Below are 19,982 nucleotides of genomic sequence, written 5' to 3' on the forward strand. Positions count from 1 at the left end.
TTTCTCCTTGCGTCACTAAGGCAGGAATGTGTTGTAGGCCATTAGAAATGCTACTGTTTGAACTGCAGCCTGAACACAGCCCTGCAAAGAGCAAATATAGATTTTATGAATTATTGTATATCACTGGAAACATCCTTGCACTGTGTACCAGCTCATGGAGAGGGCTTTTGTTTCTCAGCCTGACACTGACATTTTAAAGATTGATTTCAGGGATGTCTCCTTCTCTCCCCCAAGCACACACCGATATCTGTGGCTCTGTATCTAAAATGTTTATTTGTAGGGTTTGCCTGAGGTGTTGACACCCACCCATATGTACCACTGAAAATCTTAGAACAAGAACTGCTGCTGCTGCTTCTACTCCTGGTTAGTCTGGTCAGAAGACAAACTTGTCAAGTGAAACAGAGGAAAAAACCCTCTTCATTGCACACGCTGGAATTGCAGAGATGATCCCTGGTATGTGGGCCAAGATGTCTGCTTGCACTGGGACAGTGGTAATACTCTTCTCTTGTGCCAGTAGATGGATGGAGAAGAGGAAAGGAAATGGGATTTAGTTCCCTTCCTTGCTCTATCCTTCCCATAATTTTTTATAAAAAACCTGCCTTTCTTGAGGATGCAAACAATCACCATTAGTAAAAGACAAGTCAAAGGAAAAAAGAGGGAATTATACCTGACTGGTCTTTATATTGTAATGTAGAGATCTGTCTTCCATCTCCAGGTGCAGCTGGCAGGAATACAGGGCAGAAATCCTTCACCTCTCTTCATATTCATATTCAGTTGCTAAGCTCTGTCATTTTAAGGAGGTCAAGCAGGATGACACAGCAGTTATATTTTCTTCTCTGGCAGCCGAGGAAGAATGGTTCTTTTATGCTAGGTAGCCGAACTCTGTTTCCGTAACTGTGTTCCCTAGAGTCTGGTAATCAAACATGGCATCTGGAGGGAGAGGAATTGTAGATTTTACAGGAAGAACTATGTGTTTTTGTGGGTTTCTTGTCCCCTTTCAAGTGTATCAGCAGGCTGCACTGTCACAGAAGGCTGAACACATCAAAACAACGCTCTATGTACTCCCTCTTGGTGAGGGTCACATCCATTCTTCTCTTATCCACCAGACTCTTACATTTGTTTCTGACTTTTTTTTTATTTTGGACTAGATGGTGCTTTGGCTCTGCTTCTCTTACATGCAAGCCCTGAGCAGGTTTGCCAACCTGAAAGCTAATGTGTGGGGAAAAAATAGTTGTCTTCTGCTCGACAGCATCATGGTAAAATTGTGCTTTCCCATCTTGGTAATCACATGATTTTCTGTTCTTAAGTGTATAATGTGGTAAAAAATGCTTGCAGTTAAATAATAAATACCTCACCCATAAACCTCTTGTAATATTTCTGAACTTGGCTGAACACTTCTCTGTGTATGTAATATGGGCACAAGTGCATGAGTATGTTTACCTATGCGATACCACAAATTATTTAGCATGAACAGTTTTTGTTAGAGAGCTTACACTCCTTCAAAAGTAGTGACTCGTGGTCTTCCGTTCTCAAATAGATTTTTGCTGAAGTGATATCGTTTCCTTTGTAAAGGTTTGCTGTAAGCAGACTGTACCCCAAAAGGACAGTGCTTGTTCAGGCAGCAAGACAGAGCTCCCTCCCTTCTGAAAACTGCACCTTTGATTTGAAGGAGGTGTATTTGGCTTTTTCAGCTTCTGCCTCCAGTTTTGCAGTGATTCCTAATGCTCAAAAGGGCATTTTCTTTTTCTGATTAAAAAGAAGGACATTACAGAAAGAGGAATTTTTGAAAACAGTGGGAAGTTTCATGGTATTTGAAAGGTGATACCTTTTCACCTCTAGATTTGAGATAAGAAGGAAAATTAGATGCAAGGTTAGTTGTGAGAGTTCAGATTTCAGCTAGAAACAGGTTGGATGTGTTCCTTACCAATGGGCTAAGTTCTGCATAAGCGTGTGTGGAAAGATTCTGACTGCTTAATGTATAGTTTGGTCTCCTCTGAATAATCCATTTTAGCCTTTTAAGCCATGTAAGTCTAGGAGTCCAGAATGGCAATGGGACCACATTTATGTACTAGTTTCAGCATTATTGAATCTGTCTGTCCTAGTCTGGACTGGACTCTGCTGAGTGCTTTGTTAATGCAGAACATGAGAGAAATTAGTCCAGAAGATTAGATTTCATTCTCTTCCATTACAAATAGGTGTGAAGTATCTGTAAAATCTTATTTTTTTTAATGTAAAACTTGAAACTTCATATGGCACTCCAAGTGAGGGCTAAGTTAAGTTTTGATTAAGGTTTGATTTAGAGCTCTGGGAATAAAACTAAACATCCCACAATGGTTTTAATACATTAAGATATAAATTGTGATTAATCTGAAAGCATATTTTCATTCAATGTGTGTTCACTAAGGATGAGTCAATGTTCCAGGGAGAGCTTTACATTTCACACTTCCAAAATATTTTTGCTTAGATTTCTTCTGCCTGTCTTTGATTCCCATGCTTCTTTCCCACACCCTTGACATCTGGCAGCATCAAAGGGCAATTCCTGCACATCCAGGTGGAGGGCAATCCAGAAGAGATCCCGTTTTCAATTTCTGTAGTGTGGCAACAGTTCAGTGGATCCTTCTGTTTGCCCTGCCAGCTGTCCGAGTTTGATGTGCCCTTTTTCTTTAAACAGTTAGTGAGCAGAAGGTAGAAGGGAATTTTCCAAATGTCTCAACAGTTCCAAGTGTTAATGGCTCCCCTGGCAAGCAGTTGTTTCTGTTGTTCAGTGTGGTCCCCTAGAGCAGCTTTTGATACACTTCAGAGGATTTTATATCCAGCAGACAATAAATACAATTAGTAAAACTATGTGCAGTCACGTACTTGATCCTGGTTGATGCTATCCTTCCACCATTGCTCAGGCTGGTTATACCCACTCTGCAAATAAATAGCAGCACAGAAATCAAAGCACAGCTTCTGTGAGAAGAACTTGCAGGCTTCTCTCTTTAATGCAAATGCAACAGTTGATGTTTAGTAAATGCGAGTTCAAATTGTAATTGGAGGCATGTGGGTAGCGTAACATGTTAATGTAACTTTCATTTTACTAATTCTTTCCATTTGTGAGGAAGCCTAGAGCAAAAACCTGCCTATTCACAACTGAAGAATGAATTGCAGCTTCCTGTGGTACACCGTGGCCCTATTAGGTCCAAGGATGCCTCAGGCTGGCTTTCAGACATTTTGTGCCTTCATAAATAAAAGAATGTGGTGCAGTGTATGAGGAAAGGAAAGGTATATTGCACTCTGTTTTCTCAGCTGAGGTATACTGCAGGTTAGGTAGAATATCAGGCAAAAAAAGTCAGCTGGCAATAAGGTTGGTTTGTCAGTGGCACCAAATCCTGTCTGCAATTCATATTCGGAACTCCAGAGCAGGATGCCCTGTGATTTGATTACGTCCCGGTTAAAATACCAGTAGGGCAAATGGGGATACGTACAAATATGGTATACCAGCTGTTAATAGATACATAGGCTGACCTCTTTGGACTGTATGGCTACCAATGAAGACGAATTCCAAAATAATGCTCATAGTGGTTTCTGTTATAATCCATATAAAATGAATGGGGGTAGTCCTTTTATTTGAACTGCTAGAAAAATTCCTAAGACTTTATATAATGTAGAACATGTATGTGGAAACACATGCATTAGAGGTTGTAGAGATGAGTGGAAGACCTTGTCTTTTAGAACCTATAGTAAAAAAAAAAAAAAAAATTTTCACAATCCACACAGGTCAATGGATCTGCCCAAGCAAAAACAACCAGCCAAGGCCCTCCCCACTCCCACAGCATCCCTATAGACTGTGCTCCAAATACAGTCCTGTCTCCTTTAGTCCCAGTTAGTAATTCTTTAGCCCTTAGGTTGCAATAGAGTATTTAATACATTAAATCTGCTTCTGTGAGGAAAAAGAGTGAATTAAACATCTAGAAAAGATTTGGTAGTTGAATATTCAAAACATATTTTTTTGGCAGTTGCACTACGTTAAAGTGGTTTAGAATATTCTGTGTTCATCGTAATAACACTGAAATGACATTTTAGGATTCAAAACTGGGGACAAATAGGATTCCATTTTTAGGGTTAGAAGCCAAATCGTTGAGGTCGTTTTATTTTTACAGTGCTATAGTAAGAACTGGTCAGTGGGACTGGGAGGGCGATAAATGGTTTGTATTTTAAGTGAATTAAATGGTAAGTGAAGTAGATTGTTTTAACTGCCCATAAAATTCTAAATGTCAGAAATAGAATGCATACAGTTTTTAAAACCCCAAAACCAACTGTTCATAGAAGTTGGGTGAAGACAATAATTGCTGTCATTCATTCTAAATTGTAATTTTGTGTTGTGTTCTCTTCCGTTTTATCCTGTTCTTTAGCAAAGGTTATGTGTATTTGTGCTAGTTTTGGCTGAGAAGGGGTTAATTCTCCTCACTGTGGGGGTCGGCTACCTTTCCAGCTTCCCGCGCTCTGCCGCGCGGCGGGGGGGGGGCTGGGAGGGGCGGGGCCATGGCGGGGGCGGCTGACCCCGACTGGCCAATGGCAGGTTCGTTCCATACCACGTGACACCATGACCAGTATATGAAGGGGGGGCAGGTTGCGGCTCGGGAGCAGCGCGGCGTTGGGTCGGCGGGCGGGGAGCGGCTGCGGCGCGTGCGGTTCGTTTCGGCGGTTCATTCCCCCTCTCCCTTCCCCCCCTCCCCGGGGGCTTTGCGCCTCTCGTTATTCTCCTTTACGTTGCATTTCTGTTGTTGTTTCTTTTAATTTTCATTATTAAACTGTTCTTATCCCAACCCACGAGCGTTACCCTTCTGATTCTCTCCCCCATCTACCGGTGGGGGAGTGAGCGAGCAACTGTGTGGGGCTGAGCTGCCGGCTAAACCACGATAGTCTTTAATACTTTATAACTCTGTGATGCTTTACATTGACAATAATGTAATGATCACAAAGGCTTTTGAGCTGTGACTCAGTATTCTTCACCCCCTGTTCCTCAGCAGAAATGACACTCTAAGGAGTATCCACAAGCACTTCCTGGCAAAAATATTCCTTGCGTTATTGTCTTTTGATGAAGAGGGTGGTTGCTCAGTTGACTGTCCTCTTTCTTTCAATGTTGAAAGTAGAAAACAGGACATCCTGGGTTCCTTTCATTTTTCTCTAGAGCATGACATTTAATACCTGCTTGCAGACATGGCTTCTGGAGACTGTGCCAGCCTGGGCTTTCTCTGAATATAGCCCTTTTTGTGCAGTTCCTCTCAAGGGCAATGAAAGCCATACTACTTTTATTTCAGGAAAAAATGTCCGTGAGAGATTGGCTTTTTGCAGTACAGAGATTTAGACCCCTCAGAGAGGCTGGAATGGACCTCAAGAAATAGATTGCCCTGAAAAAGAATATAATGGAATTGACTGATCCACCATTCCTCAAAATATGAAGAGTTCAGGAGAAGGCCAGAATGACCAGGCACATACACCGTGATGTATTAGGGAGGTAGTTAGCCAACTGTTCTTCCATTGGACCAGCTTGTACTTCCCAAACTCCCACTCCGTATGCTAGTGGATGTATGATGGACTTACACAACAAAGACCAGTGTAACCAGTATTAATGATATTGGCTGTTCATATAAATCAGGAATTCTGGAGCAGGTGAGTATGTTTGCTGTCAGGAGTAACTAAAACATGAAATAGTCCACCCCTAAAAGGAAAACAAATTATTAATAAAATACAGGATTCCATGTGGCATGAGCACATTAGACGTTCTTTTTGCCATTCCTCTCAAAATTTCTTTCTTTGACATATGCTAAACAGCTATGTGTGATCTTCTGCTGTAATTTCATTCAAAATCAAATCTTAATTTCTTACATTGAAACTGTTTTAAAGAGTTATAATTGTATGATTCTGCATTTCCCATAATAATCTACTTCAGTTTACATCATGGGTACGTACAGTTAGGCTTAATTATTGCTAGCTGATAAGAGTGTTACAAAATTATGATACTTAAGAGTCTTAGTCTAATCATGACACTAATGAAGTTTAGTTTAAAACATTTAATATCCATTGTAGTATATCAGTAAGTAGTCTTGAGAGTAGAGATATGTTGATTTCTTGCAGCATGAATAATTAATGGTAGTTATTTTAAATACAAGAGTAATAATTTTGTTGACAGCCACCCCCCCACCCCCCAACACCACCTCCCATCATTTTTTTTTCCAAGCATTTGAAGATTGCATGGTTTATTTCTTATATCTTTATAATTTAGGTTATGGAAACTTCCTACTCTTTTAATATTCTGAACTTGCCACTGACTCCAAGTAGTTCAGAGCTTCAATTCTAATGAGGTCAGTGAGCATGGCAGATATTTATTAGCACCCTGTGTGAATTAGGCCATACTTTCAGGTTGTTATTTCAACAACCTAATTATATCTGGGTTTGATATTCCAATTTACTAACTAATACTGACTCCTGTAATGGATAGTATGCAGACAAACTGCTGCTTCTGACAGCACCACTGAGAGCAACAAGCCTGGTAGCTCAGACATCCGTGAAAGCTGCAGTTATCGGCAAGAAGAAGAGGGGAGGGGAAAAAAAAAAAAGAAATGAAGGGAAAGTTACTGTTACAAGAAAATATGCCAAGACGCCTTACGATGTTGTTTTCTACTGTTCTAAAAACAGCACTGTTCTGTATCAGGTCTCACCATCTGCAGTCTTCAGGTTAGTGCTGTTTATATGCTTATGCGGTCTGACCTCTTCCCAGTAAATTTGACTGTGCTGTGCTACTCTTTCTGAATAGAAAATAATAAAACTCTATAACAGATAAGAGTTACAATCAGTTTAGAGTATGTTTCCATTTTCTAGCTTATTTGGAAAGTTAATGCTGAGCAATTTAACTTCGGAGATGGTTGGGAATTTTTCACTATTGTTCATCAGAAGATAGCATTTTAATGCCAAACTTCTTTATCGGAATGGATCACTTGTGATTAATGTCTCAACGCCAACCCCCCCCCCCCCCGCCCAGTTTATTCAGTTTTGAGGTTGTTAAGGTTATAGCTTGCTATTTTTGAAATGAATCCAGCTTAATGTTGAAATATGTTTAATTTTGAGGAGTCACATAAATTATAATAAACATTGAAAACTACCAAAATTAAACCTAGATCTTTTGAAATGATTGGCATAAAATTGTTTCTTTACCGTTCCTTTAAAATTTCTTTTTGCGTGAACCTTTGATTTTTTTTTTTTATTTTCATCCCAATTTGGGACAGGAGCATTCCTGGCAATCAGTTCTGCACTGGAAAATTATTACTGAGGTTTTTCCTAATGTTATCTGTATCTAACATGTCGGTATTCTTCTTTTTGTTCTCTATACTCCTGTGACTGCTTTGTATATGATTTCCTTTAAAGACTATCCCCTTGCTTTGTACCGTGGGAATGCTGCAGAAGTCTGTACTTCATCTCAACCTCTTCCCCATCTCTCTATCTCTGGTCAGTCCTTGCACACTCATTAAAGTCTCTAAGTTCTCTGATACTTGTTTTTACTGTCAAGTAAATGGCTCTTGCTGGCTGCATTAGGCTTTATATTCTCTAAACTGCCACTATGACATTTTTCAAGTACTGTGGAGACCTAGGATACAAGGAGTTGAGAGCACACAGGAGCATTCTGCATTACTTGGGATGCACTGTTTGGAGCTGGATGCTGGGACGTCTGGAGGGAAGCATCTGTGAGAGGCAGCTCTTTTGTGGTTTGAACTCAGAGGGAGCTTGCACTGAACTGAGGTGCTTGGGGGGTGGGCATGCCTTGGGACAGCTGGGCTGATCTAGCAGTTTGCTGCCTTCTGCTGCCTGTGGCCTTGGGTGTCTGGTCCTGCCTCCTTCCTTGCACTGCATCTGTTACTGGTCTGATCTCTTGCTGAGAAGCCAGCAGAAACACAACCCAGCTGAAGGGAAGAGAAAGGGTGGTAGGAGTGTTAGGTTGCCTCAGCAAACTTATGGAGCGTCAACCTCAAATATGCAGCAGGAATCAGGGTTGGACTGCCTATAGCCTCTTTGAGAGGTATCACCTCCTGACTCCTGATGAGTTCTTTCAAATCTCTTAACTTTAGCAGAGAATTATGTTTAGCTCATCATCTTTAAAAGTGCGCTAAAAGCTCATTTGTCATAGCAATGAAACCACTTCTGTGTCTTTCACAACCTATTCTCATTGTATTTCTCCTGCCTTACCTGCTGCCAAAGTATCAGATTCATGTTTGTGATTAGCCTGTGATATGGGCCACCCCTAAAACTTTAATTAAATTCTTGGTTGACCACAGTTATCCCTTTATCCTCCTGTTCATGCTTGGGCAGAATGTAAACTGCAAAACGAATGCATTAGGTTTCTTCAAATCTCTCCTTAGAACAGTTTCTCAAGATACTTGTATGGTTAACCCAGTGCTGGGCTGAGCTCATCTCAGGAGCTTAAACAGGAATATACACAGCATGGGAGGTAAACAGGAGGAATTAGAGGGTGTTTGGTTGCCCAAAGAGGTGTACTGGAATCTCCATCCTGAACTCAAAATTGACTGGACAAAGCCCTAAGCAACGTAACCTAATTGCAAATTTGGCCCTGATTTTAAAAGGGAGACAAACCATATTACCTCTAGAGGTCTCTTCCAACCTTAATTGTTCTGTCATGACCATTCTTTTTTTATTGTGTATTCTATTGTCTCTTGTTTTTCACTTTGTTTCCTTTCTTTGAATTCAAGGTCTTTGAAACTAAACTGTCTGCTACTTACATATAGTACTTTTACATATTTTATCTCTAAATGTATTTAAAATATAACTTTAAATACCTATATAAATAAATGTTTTTTTCATATAGTCTACTCTTTTTTTTTGCCAAGTCTGTTTGGCATTCATTTTTCCTGTCCTTGCTCAGGTTTAGCACCTTTTCAACAAAAGTCTTGCTGCAAATTTTGATGGAACAACTACTGGAGGGGAAGTACTACTTCAGCACCTAAGGATAGCTGAATCAGACCGAGTGAAGTCAGGTGCATTACTGTGGAAGTAACTCTGTTATTAGAAACACTAAATTCACTTAGATTCAGGAAAGAGGTGAAAACTTGATAGTGTTAATGTATGCTAGTCTTGGTAAGTGATGATAATGTGATTGGCAATACAAATTTTAACCCAAAACACTTTAAGTATTTTAATGATGGGGAGCAGCAGCCAACATCTGGAGAAAGTGATAAAAACCAAAAATATAAAGCTCCTAGCTAGAGTTTGTAACCAAAGTTGCCTTCGTGACACTTCCTGGAGAAAGGCTTTAAAAAGGTATCGGTTGTTATTATCCACCAGCTTCAATGCAGCAATAATAGTTTACCCTAAGGCTGTATCTCCTAAGCTATGTAGTCTTGTAACTTGTACTGGGAAGTGGTCAGGGCAGTTGTGCAGTTCAGGCAGTTGCCCCATCTGCATGAACAATATGTGGGGTATACCCGAGTACCCCAGAAGCGTACTCTAGACCTGCAGTTTCCCGTCGGTATTTTGACAATGTTTTCTGCTGCATGGGACATAGCTGAGGGAAGGGCAAAAGAAAGAAGGGACTGAAAGCTACGGAGAGACTCTAAGACCATGAGGGGTGCTCTAGATGTTGCAGCCTGTGGAAAAGAAGGCAGCAGCAAGGCAAAACAGATGAAGGACTTCAATACATGTGGAGCAACATGGTTCCCATAAGCAGCTTCAGATGACACCAAGCTGAGTGGTTCAGTTGACATGCCAGAAGGATGGGATGTCATTCAGAGAGACCTAGACAAGCTGGAGAGGTGGGCCTCATGAGGCTCTTAACAAGGCCAAGTGCAAGGTCCTGCACCTGGGTTGGGGCAACCCCTGGTATCAATACAGGCTGGGGAATGAAAGCACTGAGAGCAGCCCTGCTGAGAAGGACTTGGGGGGTACTGGTGGACTAAAAGCTGGACGTGAGCCAACAATGTGTGCTTGCAACCCAGAAAGCCAACTGTATCCTGGGTTGCATCAAAAGCAGCATGGCCAGCAGGTTGAGGGAGGTGACTCTGCCCCTCTACTCTGCTCTGGTGAGACCCCACCTGGAGTGCTGCATCCAGCTCTGGAGCCCTCAGCAGAAGAAGGACATGGGCTTGTTGGAGCGGGTTCAGAGGAGGCCACAAAAATGATCAGAGGGATGAACACCTCTCCTATGAAGAATGGCTGAGAGAGTTGGGGTTGTTCAGCCTGGAGAAGAGAAGGCTGCGGGGAGACCTTATTGTGGGCTTTCAATACTTAAAGGGGGTCTATAGGAAGGATGGAGGCAACCTCTTTAGCAAGGCCTGTTGTGACAGGACAAGGGGAAATGGTTTTAAACTAAAGGAGGGTAGATTTAGACTGGACATAAGGAAAAAAATTTCTACAGTGAGGGTGGTGAAACACTGTCACAGGTTGCCCAGCGAGGTGGTAGATGCCCCATCCCTAGAAACATTCAAGGTCATGTTGGACAGGGCTCTGAGCAACCTGATCTATTTGAAGATGTCCCTGCTTATTGCAGCGGGGTTGGACTGGATGACTATTAAAGGTCCCTTCCAACCTAAACCATTCTATGATTCTATGATTCATCTCTTTTGGGGGAGCTAATCATAGTGTCGGTAACATAAAGATGTATGTTTCTGGGTCTGTTGCAACTTTTGTGCTTCTCAGAAAATCTACATCTTCATCATCCTCTTACAGACACTAGAATTAAGTGCATAATAATCATAATCTTTCTTTTTGCTTCCTGTTCTCTCTTGTTGTTGTTGTTACAAAATGTTGCAATATTCTTAGTGAGTTCTCTGAAGTCTTAGTAGCCTAGTAGTGAAAACATAAGTTGAGGTAACATCAACATGTAAAGTGAAATAAAAGCTTAAAACTGCATGATGTCTGTAAGAGTAAATGAAGTGATTATTATTTTACATCTGGTCCAGTAAAAGGCATGTATTGAGATAAGCAGCAAAAAATGCAGTAGTTAACAGTGGGATACATTGTTTTACCATGGATTATGGAGGTTCTGCTGTACAAAAGAATGAAAGAGAGTTTAAGTATGGTTTTGATAAAATATTATCTCTTAGAACCTGCCCTTTAAATGATTTTTCTCTTAGCAGAAAGTTTTTTTTACCTTGTAACTATACAATGCTCTCTTAATTATTGCTTTCCTGTTTCCTCAGTCTGACCTTTTTCTTTCCCAGTGCTTCTCAAAGCATGTCCTGATCGACACACACTCTGCAGACCCCATTGTCTGCTGCAGCAAGTTGATACCTTCTATCATTCTTTCAGCTTCATCTTTTTCTTGGAGGCTTCCTCTCTGGTTGCTTTTTATCACGTTCATTCATTTTTCTCTTTCTTTTCTCTGGGGAAGCCTATAAAGATAGAGCAAGAGAAATATGAAAAATTCCTTCAAGTAGATAATTTAAAATGAGTATCTGGCTTGCTTGGTAAGTGGGACAAGAAAAAAAGTAAGTTTTGATACATCAGAATGCATCTGGTAATGTCTTAATGCAACAAGAAAAAACATCTACCTGTACTTCTGGGAGCAATGGTCAGCCCTCAGCTCCCTCAGCAATAAGTCTGGCTTCAGCTAAATGAATTTCATGTTCCACCACTGTGTTTTATTGTTCCCTTAGGTTAACTAAAACCATTGCTTTTGCTGCTGCTGCAGTCAACGATGTTATAGAACTTTATACTTTGGTCTGAGCTGAAAGATTGCAGTTAACTATGGGTGGTGATGATGAAGAAAGTCAAACTCTTTTTCTGCATCATTTAATCTCACCTTGAATTATCTGTATGTCACCAGAAACACAGCTCGGATCTGTTGTCTCTTCACTAATCTGCTTATTTATGTGACTCCCAAATTATCTTCCAAATAAACAACCATCTGGAGATTTCTTAACTATTTTTTGTAAAAAATTGTTAAAAACTATTGATCACTTTTTGCAGCCCTACTACAGTTTTCTTTTAACGGAAAAAAAGGGTGAAATTACTCAATCAAGTGTCTTCAATACTAATATATGCTGATATATATGCTCATATATATGATACCTAAATAAATGACTGGAAGATAATTAGCAAATCTAAACCCTAGAAATTCCTTCTTTTTGTTTGTATAGGATCTTTTTCTGAAACTTTGGCTTCTAATGCTTCCCAAAATTTCTCTTGCTTTGGAATAAATGCTTTATTTCCCTGGGCTTATGGTTTCCATCATTGCAGGTAAATTAGCAAACAGGTTCGCTGAGACGGTTTGACAGAATTCTCTCAGCTTGTGAGAAGCTGATTGCAAAAGAGAAAAGCACGTCTCAGACAGTTGTCACATAGGTGGGAGGTATGGGTTATCCTCTCCAAAATAAGCCTGTTGATTGGCAGGCTATAATGAAGCTGACCGTAAGTAGGCTTGCTGCCTTACACTGACAAGGAATGATTGGGAGGAATTGAGGAAGATTTGCTCTGGGGAGGAGGAATCAAGAGTGAAAAGTTTCTACCAGCATCCTCATTTGTCTTAGGACGAAGGGGGCTCTGAGAGTGTCTGCTCCTGGCAGGGACCAGGGAAAAGCTACCAGCCCTTTGTTGCTGCAGAGTAGGCAGGATACTGACTGATCTGTGGCCAGCGTTGGCTTGAGATACTACTTCCTATTAAGTTAAAAAGTTCAAGCTGTGCTCAGTTTTCAACCCGCATGACCAATTTATAACTGGCATGAGGAGATGAGACTCCGTTTACTTCTGTGGACTGACCTATGTTTATGCTGGTGGTGAATTAGGCAAAATATATTCATTATGGCTTGATCACAGAACCTTTGATTAAATTATCTTTTTCTCTATTTTCTTATGAAGGGCTACGTCTGGTCATGAAGGAATAGCTTGTAACAACACTGAAACATAAATTATTTGATGAACTACTTAGGACTATTCACTTAATGCATGATAATCCTGTGAACATGTTAACAAGCAGCAATTCTCTGATGATTAAACTGCTTTAAAAATGGCTTTGTACTCATGTCATTAGAATGAACTTGGCACTTATAAAACATCCATTATTCATCATGTTCCAGTGTTGCATCTGACTGTGTATCACTTTAATTTCACTCACTTAACAAAGCAATCTATTCATTACAATAGTTTGAAACATGTTTTCTAAATCAGAAAAGCCCTCGTTAAATATACGGCATTACTTGTCTTTACAAGTACAGTAGAGCAAAAAATAACATCCCAAATTGTAATTGCATACTTAGTGCATTTAAATACGCTAACTAAAACTAAATGGATGTTTTAAGACAAAACTTCGTTGAAATCAACGATATTGCTATTTGGGGAGCAGGATAGGTAAAACACCTTGCTGAAAGCACAAGGTTTACCTTTCTTTCTGAAACAGGTCAGCAAACATTTTCTCAGTAATCCTTTTTCACACACATTTATTGTCCTGATCACTCAAGAAGCAGAGAATAGCAGAGTATTATTTGCATTATTACTGCAAATATGAATACTACTTATATATATATAATGGTTGTTTCCTGCTTCTCCTGTATCTTTTCATTTTACAAGTCCTGGGTCCTTCCATACATTCTGAACCCCATTAAATCCTACATTAGCTCTGCTCCTTTTTGAATCTTTGTCTGATGGCTGTTCCAGAAGTGGTCCTTCACTTCTTAGCGAGCCCGTGAGATGTATCTCAGAAAGTATCGGACTGCTGATTGACTCCCTGTTTGAAGATTTTTGACTCATGGGTTGCATGGGCTCCATCTCCTGTAAGCAGAAGAGGGCTTTTGTCAGAGGAGTTAGACAGAATACCTGCTAAACAGACCACTTGAAGGAGTATCAACAGAAATGTGTTTTCTTTTAAGTGTAGCCAAATAAATTTCTAGTTGAACTAGTAAAATTCTGGTAAAGAACAGTGGGATGTGGGCTAATAACCTCCATACAAGCCAGAAATCTTTATTCTCAGAGTGCATGAGTGTCTTGCAAAGCATGCACAGATATGTGGTAACTAAACTTTTAATCATCATATTTTGAAAAGCACTTCAGTGTGGGAAAATAGTGGATAGTCATCTATGCTGTGCTTATTTCTCTCAGATTTTTGATCAAACATGCTTTTAACGCATTCTGATTCAGTCTGATGCTGAAGTAGGATGTTTGAACAGCTGTGGGAGGTTTACAAACATGTTCCTAGTAAGCAATAGAGGTAGAGAGTCCTTGTTGATTGTATTAACTCTCAACAGCTCTTGGTACGATGAAAGTTAGCATATTAATGATTAGCCTATGGAATTGTTAAAACAATGTGAATAAAATATGTGCGAAAGAGATGGAACAATTGTGTGGTAAGAGGAAAATACTGAAAGAGGTGGACTTGGAAAGATTTCAGTGACACAGTTTGGCTAAGAAGGCTGATGGAATCAGAATAAACTAAGAAACCCACTGTGGGCTCACTTTTTTTACATTTGTGTCTCTTCCTGTGAATTACAGTCCTTCTTTGTTCATAGCCCAATAAATAAGAGTTAGTTTGCAATGAGTTAAGAATTAATTGCAGAATTTCTACTGAAACATTTCAAAACTGTATTAGTATATAGCTTTTTTCGTCAGTCTTTCCTTAAAAAATGGCAGTTTATGGCACATGGTATTTAGCGCGTCATCTATGGCAGTATCAAAATTGAGTTAGTGGTGTCTGAAGCTTTTGTACACCTTCTTCTGGTCAGGCTTCTTAAGGTATGGTAAGCTTCTCCTTACAACTGACCTTGATAGTGTTTGTGGATATATTGCCATAGCTTTGGCTACATTGATCTGTAATTCAACCTATGAAAACCCTTATGTTGTATATGGAAATCATTCTGAACTGTTTCATACTGAGGAATTGTTGTTTACGATGCAAATAATCTACTGTTTCTACAAAATGCTAGATAAGATCTTCTTTTTAAACTTAATTGATGTGTCTGTATTTCTTTAACACACAGCCCCTGTTCTCCCTGGGGCATATCAGCAAAGCCAGTCCCAAGGATATGGGTACATGCACCAGACCAGTATGTCATCCATGAGGTCCATGCATTCACAGCCTCATTCAGCAGGTCTGGTGAGTACTGGATGTAAACTATTTTATTTGGTAAAAATCATCATCAGCTGTTGTGAAATCTCTTAAATGTGAGTGAATTGGTCCCCTTGAATGGTACAATTAGACTGTTAGACTGTCCCAGTCCTAAATGTAATAGTCCGCGTGTAGAAAAAAGATTAAGTCACTGAGGGCAGTGGAAAGAACTTTTATGTCAGAATACATTAAAAAATAATTTATGATCTCCAGAAGGCAGAGAAATAACTGAATCTTCTACCTGCTAAAACAAATAGTAAATGCTTGGACAGTATTTCACAGGCTGAGCTTTGATGTTATGCTCTGTGATGAATTCAGGCTCCTACAGTGCTGGATGAAAACCGCTGATCTCTTAAGATCACTCTGTTGGTTTAAACTCGTTTAAAATCTGTTGACTTGCTGATTTTGTACTAGCAAGCTTTGTGCCTATCCATATTACTCATCTCTGCTTGTATGAAGCTAGCTCAGACTGCATACTGGTTTGCCCTTTCTAATTCAACAGAACAGTCATGTACCCACTTGTGCCGGATCCAAACTGAGTTATATTCCTGGGCGACTGAGAAGCAGTTTTATTGTGAAACCATGGCCACAGTCACGAAGCTGTTAATTGTGGTGAATGGGAATGTAAAGCTGCAGTGCATACTTCATTTTAGAAGTAACTGGTCATGGAAGGAGAGCTGAATGGGTATTCAGCTGGGGTTTTTAGGAAATTAAGCTTCCTTTTTCTTTTTGAACTCCCTATATATAACGCTCAGTTTTAATGGTAGTATTTTTTAATCATATCACTGCTTAGAGATTTCATACTTCAGATCCAGTCACCTTTTACCCTAAAAATATTGACTTGTTTTGAATTTTAAACTATTTTGAATGGATGTATATTTACTACCTCTGTCACCTTTTTTAGAGATGAAGTATTTAATAATGAACCAAACTTAGGGTTTACTGAGCTGAAGAAAACTGTTTTCAAGATCAGCTGAAATTTGTATTTTTCTTTAAGACTGAAACTCCACAGCGTTTTCTATTGTAAAGATCATGGCATTCTGGGAGGTTTGGGTGCTTTCAGGCTTGCCAGTTTCTCAGCTGCTTGGGGGCTGAGGGGGCTGACTTGCTGGGAAGTCTGGGATCCAGATATCTGCATCTTTGGGTGAGCCAATAATCCAGGTAACTCTTTGGACAGCTGTGAGGCAGCTGATACTGGAATCAACCATTAATTTCCAAGGATATCGCAAGGCACTTGGGGAGATGGATGTTTTCCAAAAGGGCCAGGGTCCAAAAAGTGGGAGACCTGGAAGCCTGGGCTTTGCCAACGGATTTACTAGTCAGCAGAGAGCAAAATAACAGCCTTCAAATCTTGCATACAGGTAGTGGAGATGCCCACAAATCTAGAAATGCAATTAGCAGCCTTTGCAGCTATCTGGACAGGTAGATGGCTACTATTTCCCCTGATACCTCTATCTCCCAGTGACTTACCTGGTGGGCTGCCTGTTGAACCAATATCATCTTGAGAATCGACATTTGCCTCTCCTTCCAGAACTGGGAATGCAAAGGAGATAGGAAAATGAAGGGAGTGAAGTTAAAGCATTTAAAAAATAATGGGTCGATTGAGTGTGTCCTTTAAACAGGATTTCTTATCCCTTTTGTGAAACTGTTGTCATTTGGCATTCTTTTAAGTGGTAATAGCTGGTTATCATGGGGAAAAAAGGAAGCAGCAAACATCAGAGTTTGGATCTTGTTGCTGTTAAAAATTGAGTGGGTTTCTTTGAAGACAATAAAACCCAAACATTTCCAGAGGGAGAAAGTCAAGGACTGCTGGCCTGGTGCTGACTGCTAACTTGCCTGTCTGGTGATGAAGACAGAGTATGATCTTATCACCCCCCAGGGTCAAGATTCTGCTCCAAAAGAGGCATCTTGCATGCAGCTAGAAACCTGGCATGTTCCCTTGTCTTTCCACCTTCACATCAAAAGACTATATTTTCTTTAGCTTGTGCAGCTTATCCAGCTATCCTGAGCATGTTACACTGAGCTGTTGGGATGGCACAAGGGGTTTCCAGTGTGTGCTGGAGGAAACCTTTGGTTGGGGATGTATTTTAAGCGTAGCGATTTGCACAGACTGAAGACGGGAGGCAGCCGTGGGGTGCTTTGCAAAGGCAGTGTGGGCATGCCCTCGGAGATCTGACAAACTTACACAGTTTAGGTTTGTTGCTTTCAGCAGCCTGTTCGGTTCTGGGCTTGGAGCAGTGCTGCCAGAGACGTAGCCTTGTCTGTCTAAGCTACGCAGAGGGAGGAAAGAAGTAAGAGAAGAAAGTAAGAAGGGAAAGAGATCAGAGGAAAGAAATTCCAGCCTGAATACTGGTCTCAAAGCACAAGCAGTTTGTGAGACTTAACTAAAAGCAATGAAGGTGACAAAGTTTGGCCGGGACATTTCTAGGGTGAGAGCGATGAAGATCCCATGGGTTATATCAGGGTGCAGATTATTGGAGAGTTAGCTGCTATAGTAAAACCTACTCCTTGCAGATGGTTTCTTGCACTGCTATCAAATCAGGGTCCCCCAAAAGACTTAAGTTCATTTTAAAATCACATCCACCAATTTCCTATACTGAGAAACAAATTTTCTGATTTCTAAATTTTCAAGTTCTGGTTTATTTTATTTTGAGCATGGTCCTAACACAGTCTCTGGGTAGATTTTTTCCTAGATAAATTGTGTTATTTTCTGATTCTCAACTTTTGCTCACTTTCTAGGATCAGTTCTGCGTAATGGGCTGAATTAAATTGCTGTTTAGAGTACAGAGTGTTTTATAACACACCCCTGAAGGGTCTTTGCCTCTTTGGAAGATATCAGAGGGTGTTCTCACGTCTTTGTGTAACTAAAAGTGGTAGGAAACCAAAACCTAGGTTGCAAATTGGCTTTCCTTGATAGATGTTCTGTGCAAATGATGCTGCAACAGGTACTTTTTCCCTGCAAGCAGCCATTGATAGAATAAGTATAAACTGGTGGATGAAGTGGAAATATGCATCTGTCAGCTCACATCTGGCTGGGGAGCTGGGAGTATGAGAGCTGGGTTTCAGTACTTCATATGCATAATACTTACTGTTCTGTCTAAGCAGTAGCTGCAAGTTAGACCTTTGCTGAAGTGGGAGGATAAGTGAGTATTTGACTGTTTCACAAAACCCCAACCTTTTCTTATACCCTCTTGTACTCTGAATACCTGCTAAACTCACTACTGACAGAGGAATAATTCACTAAAATGCATTTTAAAAATCCCTGCTTTGAGTCCTTTAAGCATTGTAATTCTCAATTATATAGCCCAGACTACACTCTGAGGTGATAATTAGGCATTAAATGCTAACAGGATTATTATGGAGATTTCTCCTGACAGCCATTTAGCACCTAATTAGGTGTTAAGGCCATAAATTTAGGTTTCTCAGCAGCATTTAGGGCCCTAATAAATTTTTTTGAAGTTTGAAATTACCAGCTTGTCTTCACAACTGTGCCACCACAGTGATGTAATCAAGCTGCCTTAAAGGAGACAGCAGTAGTATGTCCTATACCATGGTGTTCTAAGGATGAGTGAGCATCCATCTGGGTGATCAAAAACTTGTCTGTTTTTTTCCAGTTATATGTTAGTTTAATAAAACATTTAATCTCTTCCCCCAGTCTTTGCCTATTTAAGGGAGGCATGTAAGCATGGCTCAGAGGAGTCTATTCTCTGCCTTACACCAGATATGGATTTCCTACATTTTTCTTAAATGAACTTTTTTTTTTTAAAATAAATTGTTTAAAGGACTAAATGCTGCTGAGCTTGTTTTGACAGCATATTTTTTCACTGTGTTTTGGAGTTATTTTCAAGGCTCGGTAGACAGATTGGTTGAAATAGTTGGAAAAAATAAGATTCTCAAAGGCAGAGACCGTTCCTTACAGTCTTCAGACTGCTAGTTTTCTAGTTTGTGAATCTTTGGTGATAATAGAACTGTCCTAGTTAGTTGCTTCAATGTAGCACATAAACAATTATGTGTTTTTTCATCACCTTCCATGAATACTTGGAAGACATTAAGGAACCACCAAGAAACCACATACCTCTGGTTGCAAAGCGCTCTTGGTCACAGCCTGTAGGGCAGCAACATTACAAGGCATGGCAGAGAACAATTATACAGAGCAAGACTCAAATACATTTCAGAGTAGGCTTGTCAGGAAAGGTAGTGGTCACCAGTGTTTAACCAGGAGTTGATTCCTCTGTAGCATTTAATCTGCACTACTAATAATAAAGGCAGAATCAAGACAAGAAGTGTATTTCTAGCATGGGAACAGTATCAATGAGTTGCCTTACAGTGTTTGGATTAGTTGATCCTGCATTTCCAAAATGTGACTATAGGCCTACTCGCTGTGTGTGGAAGAATCTCCATATTTTCTGAAAATAATTTCATTAAAACCCCTCAAAAATCCATATACGAGACGGACTAAAACTAATCCAGAGTTGTTTTCCTCAGCTGGCAAGCAGAACAAAGTTTGCTGTCTCTTAGAAGGTTCAGACAATAGTGCTAGGCATTAGCTCAAACATTGACTGTTTGTACCTTTTTTTCTCTTCAAATCATCGTACCAGAAAAATTCAGATAGATATGGTGACACAGCAAAAATTGCTGGTAGGGAAAATGAATATTATTAACGATGTTTGAACTGCTCTTGACTAATGTTGAGAGACAGCTAAGGAAAAGGAGGTATTCCTGAGAATTTTCAAATGAGCTGGTTTTGTTCTGCTGTTAAGATAGAAGGGGAGATTGTACCCATTGAGTTTGAAAGTACACTTTGAATCCCAGTAAATAATAGCATTTTATTGATTATGAGTGGAAGTAAATACTCTGGAAAGAAAATGTAAACCTTAGCTTACCATGAACAGGGGTC

At 40.0% G+C, this 19,982-nt stretch overlaps 1 protein-coding gene across 1 annotated transcript in view; it reads left to right on the forward strand.

Annotated features, from left to right (window-relative positions):
- The window catches only part of LOC142052492 (nebulette-like), a 96,652-nt gene that overhangs the window by 71,011 nt on the left and 5,659 nt on the right, over nt 1-19,982 (forward strand). The window contains 1 exon segment of the mRNA XM_075082684.1: nt 14,958-15,073. Within this exon segment, the coding sequence (XP_074938785.1) occupies nt 14,958-15,073 (116 nt within the window).

Source organism: Phalacrocorax aristotelis, chromosome 2 (assembly GCF_949628215.1).
Source record: "Phalacrocorax aristotelis chromosome 2, bGulAri2.1, whole genome shotgun sequence".
NCBI lineage: Eukaryota > Metazoa > Chordata > Aves > Suliformes > Phalacrocoracidae > Phalacrocorax > Phalacrocorax aristotelis.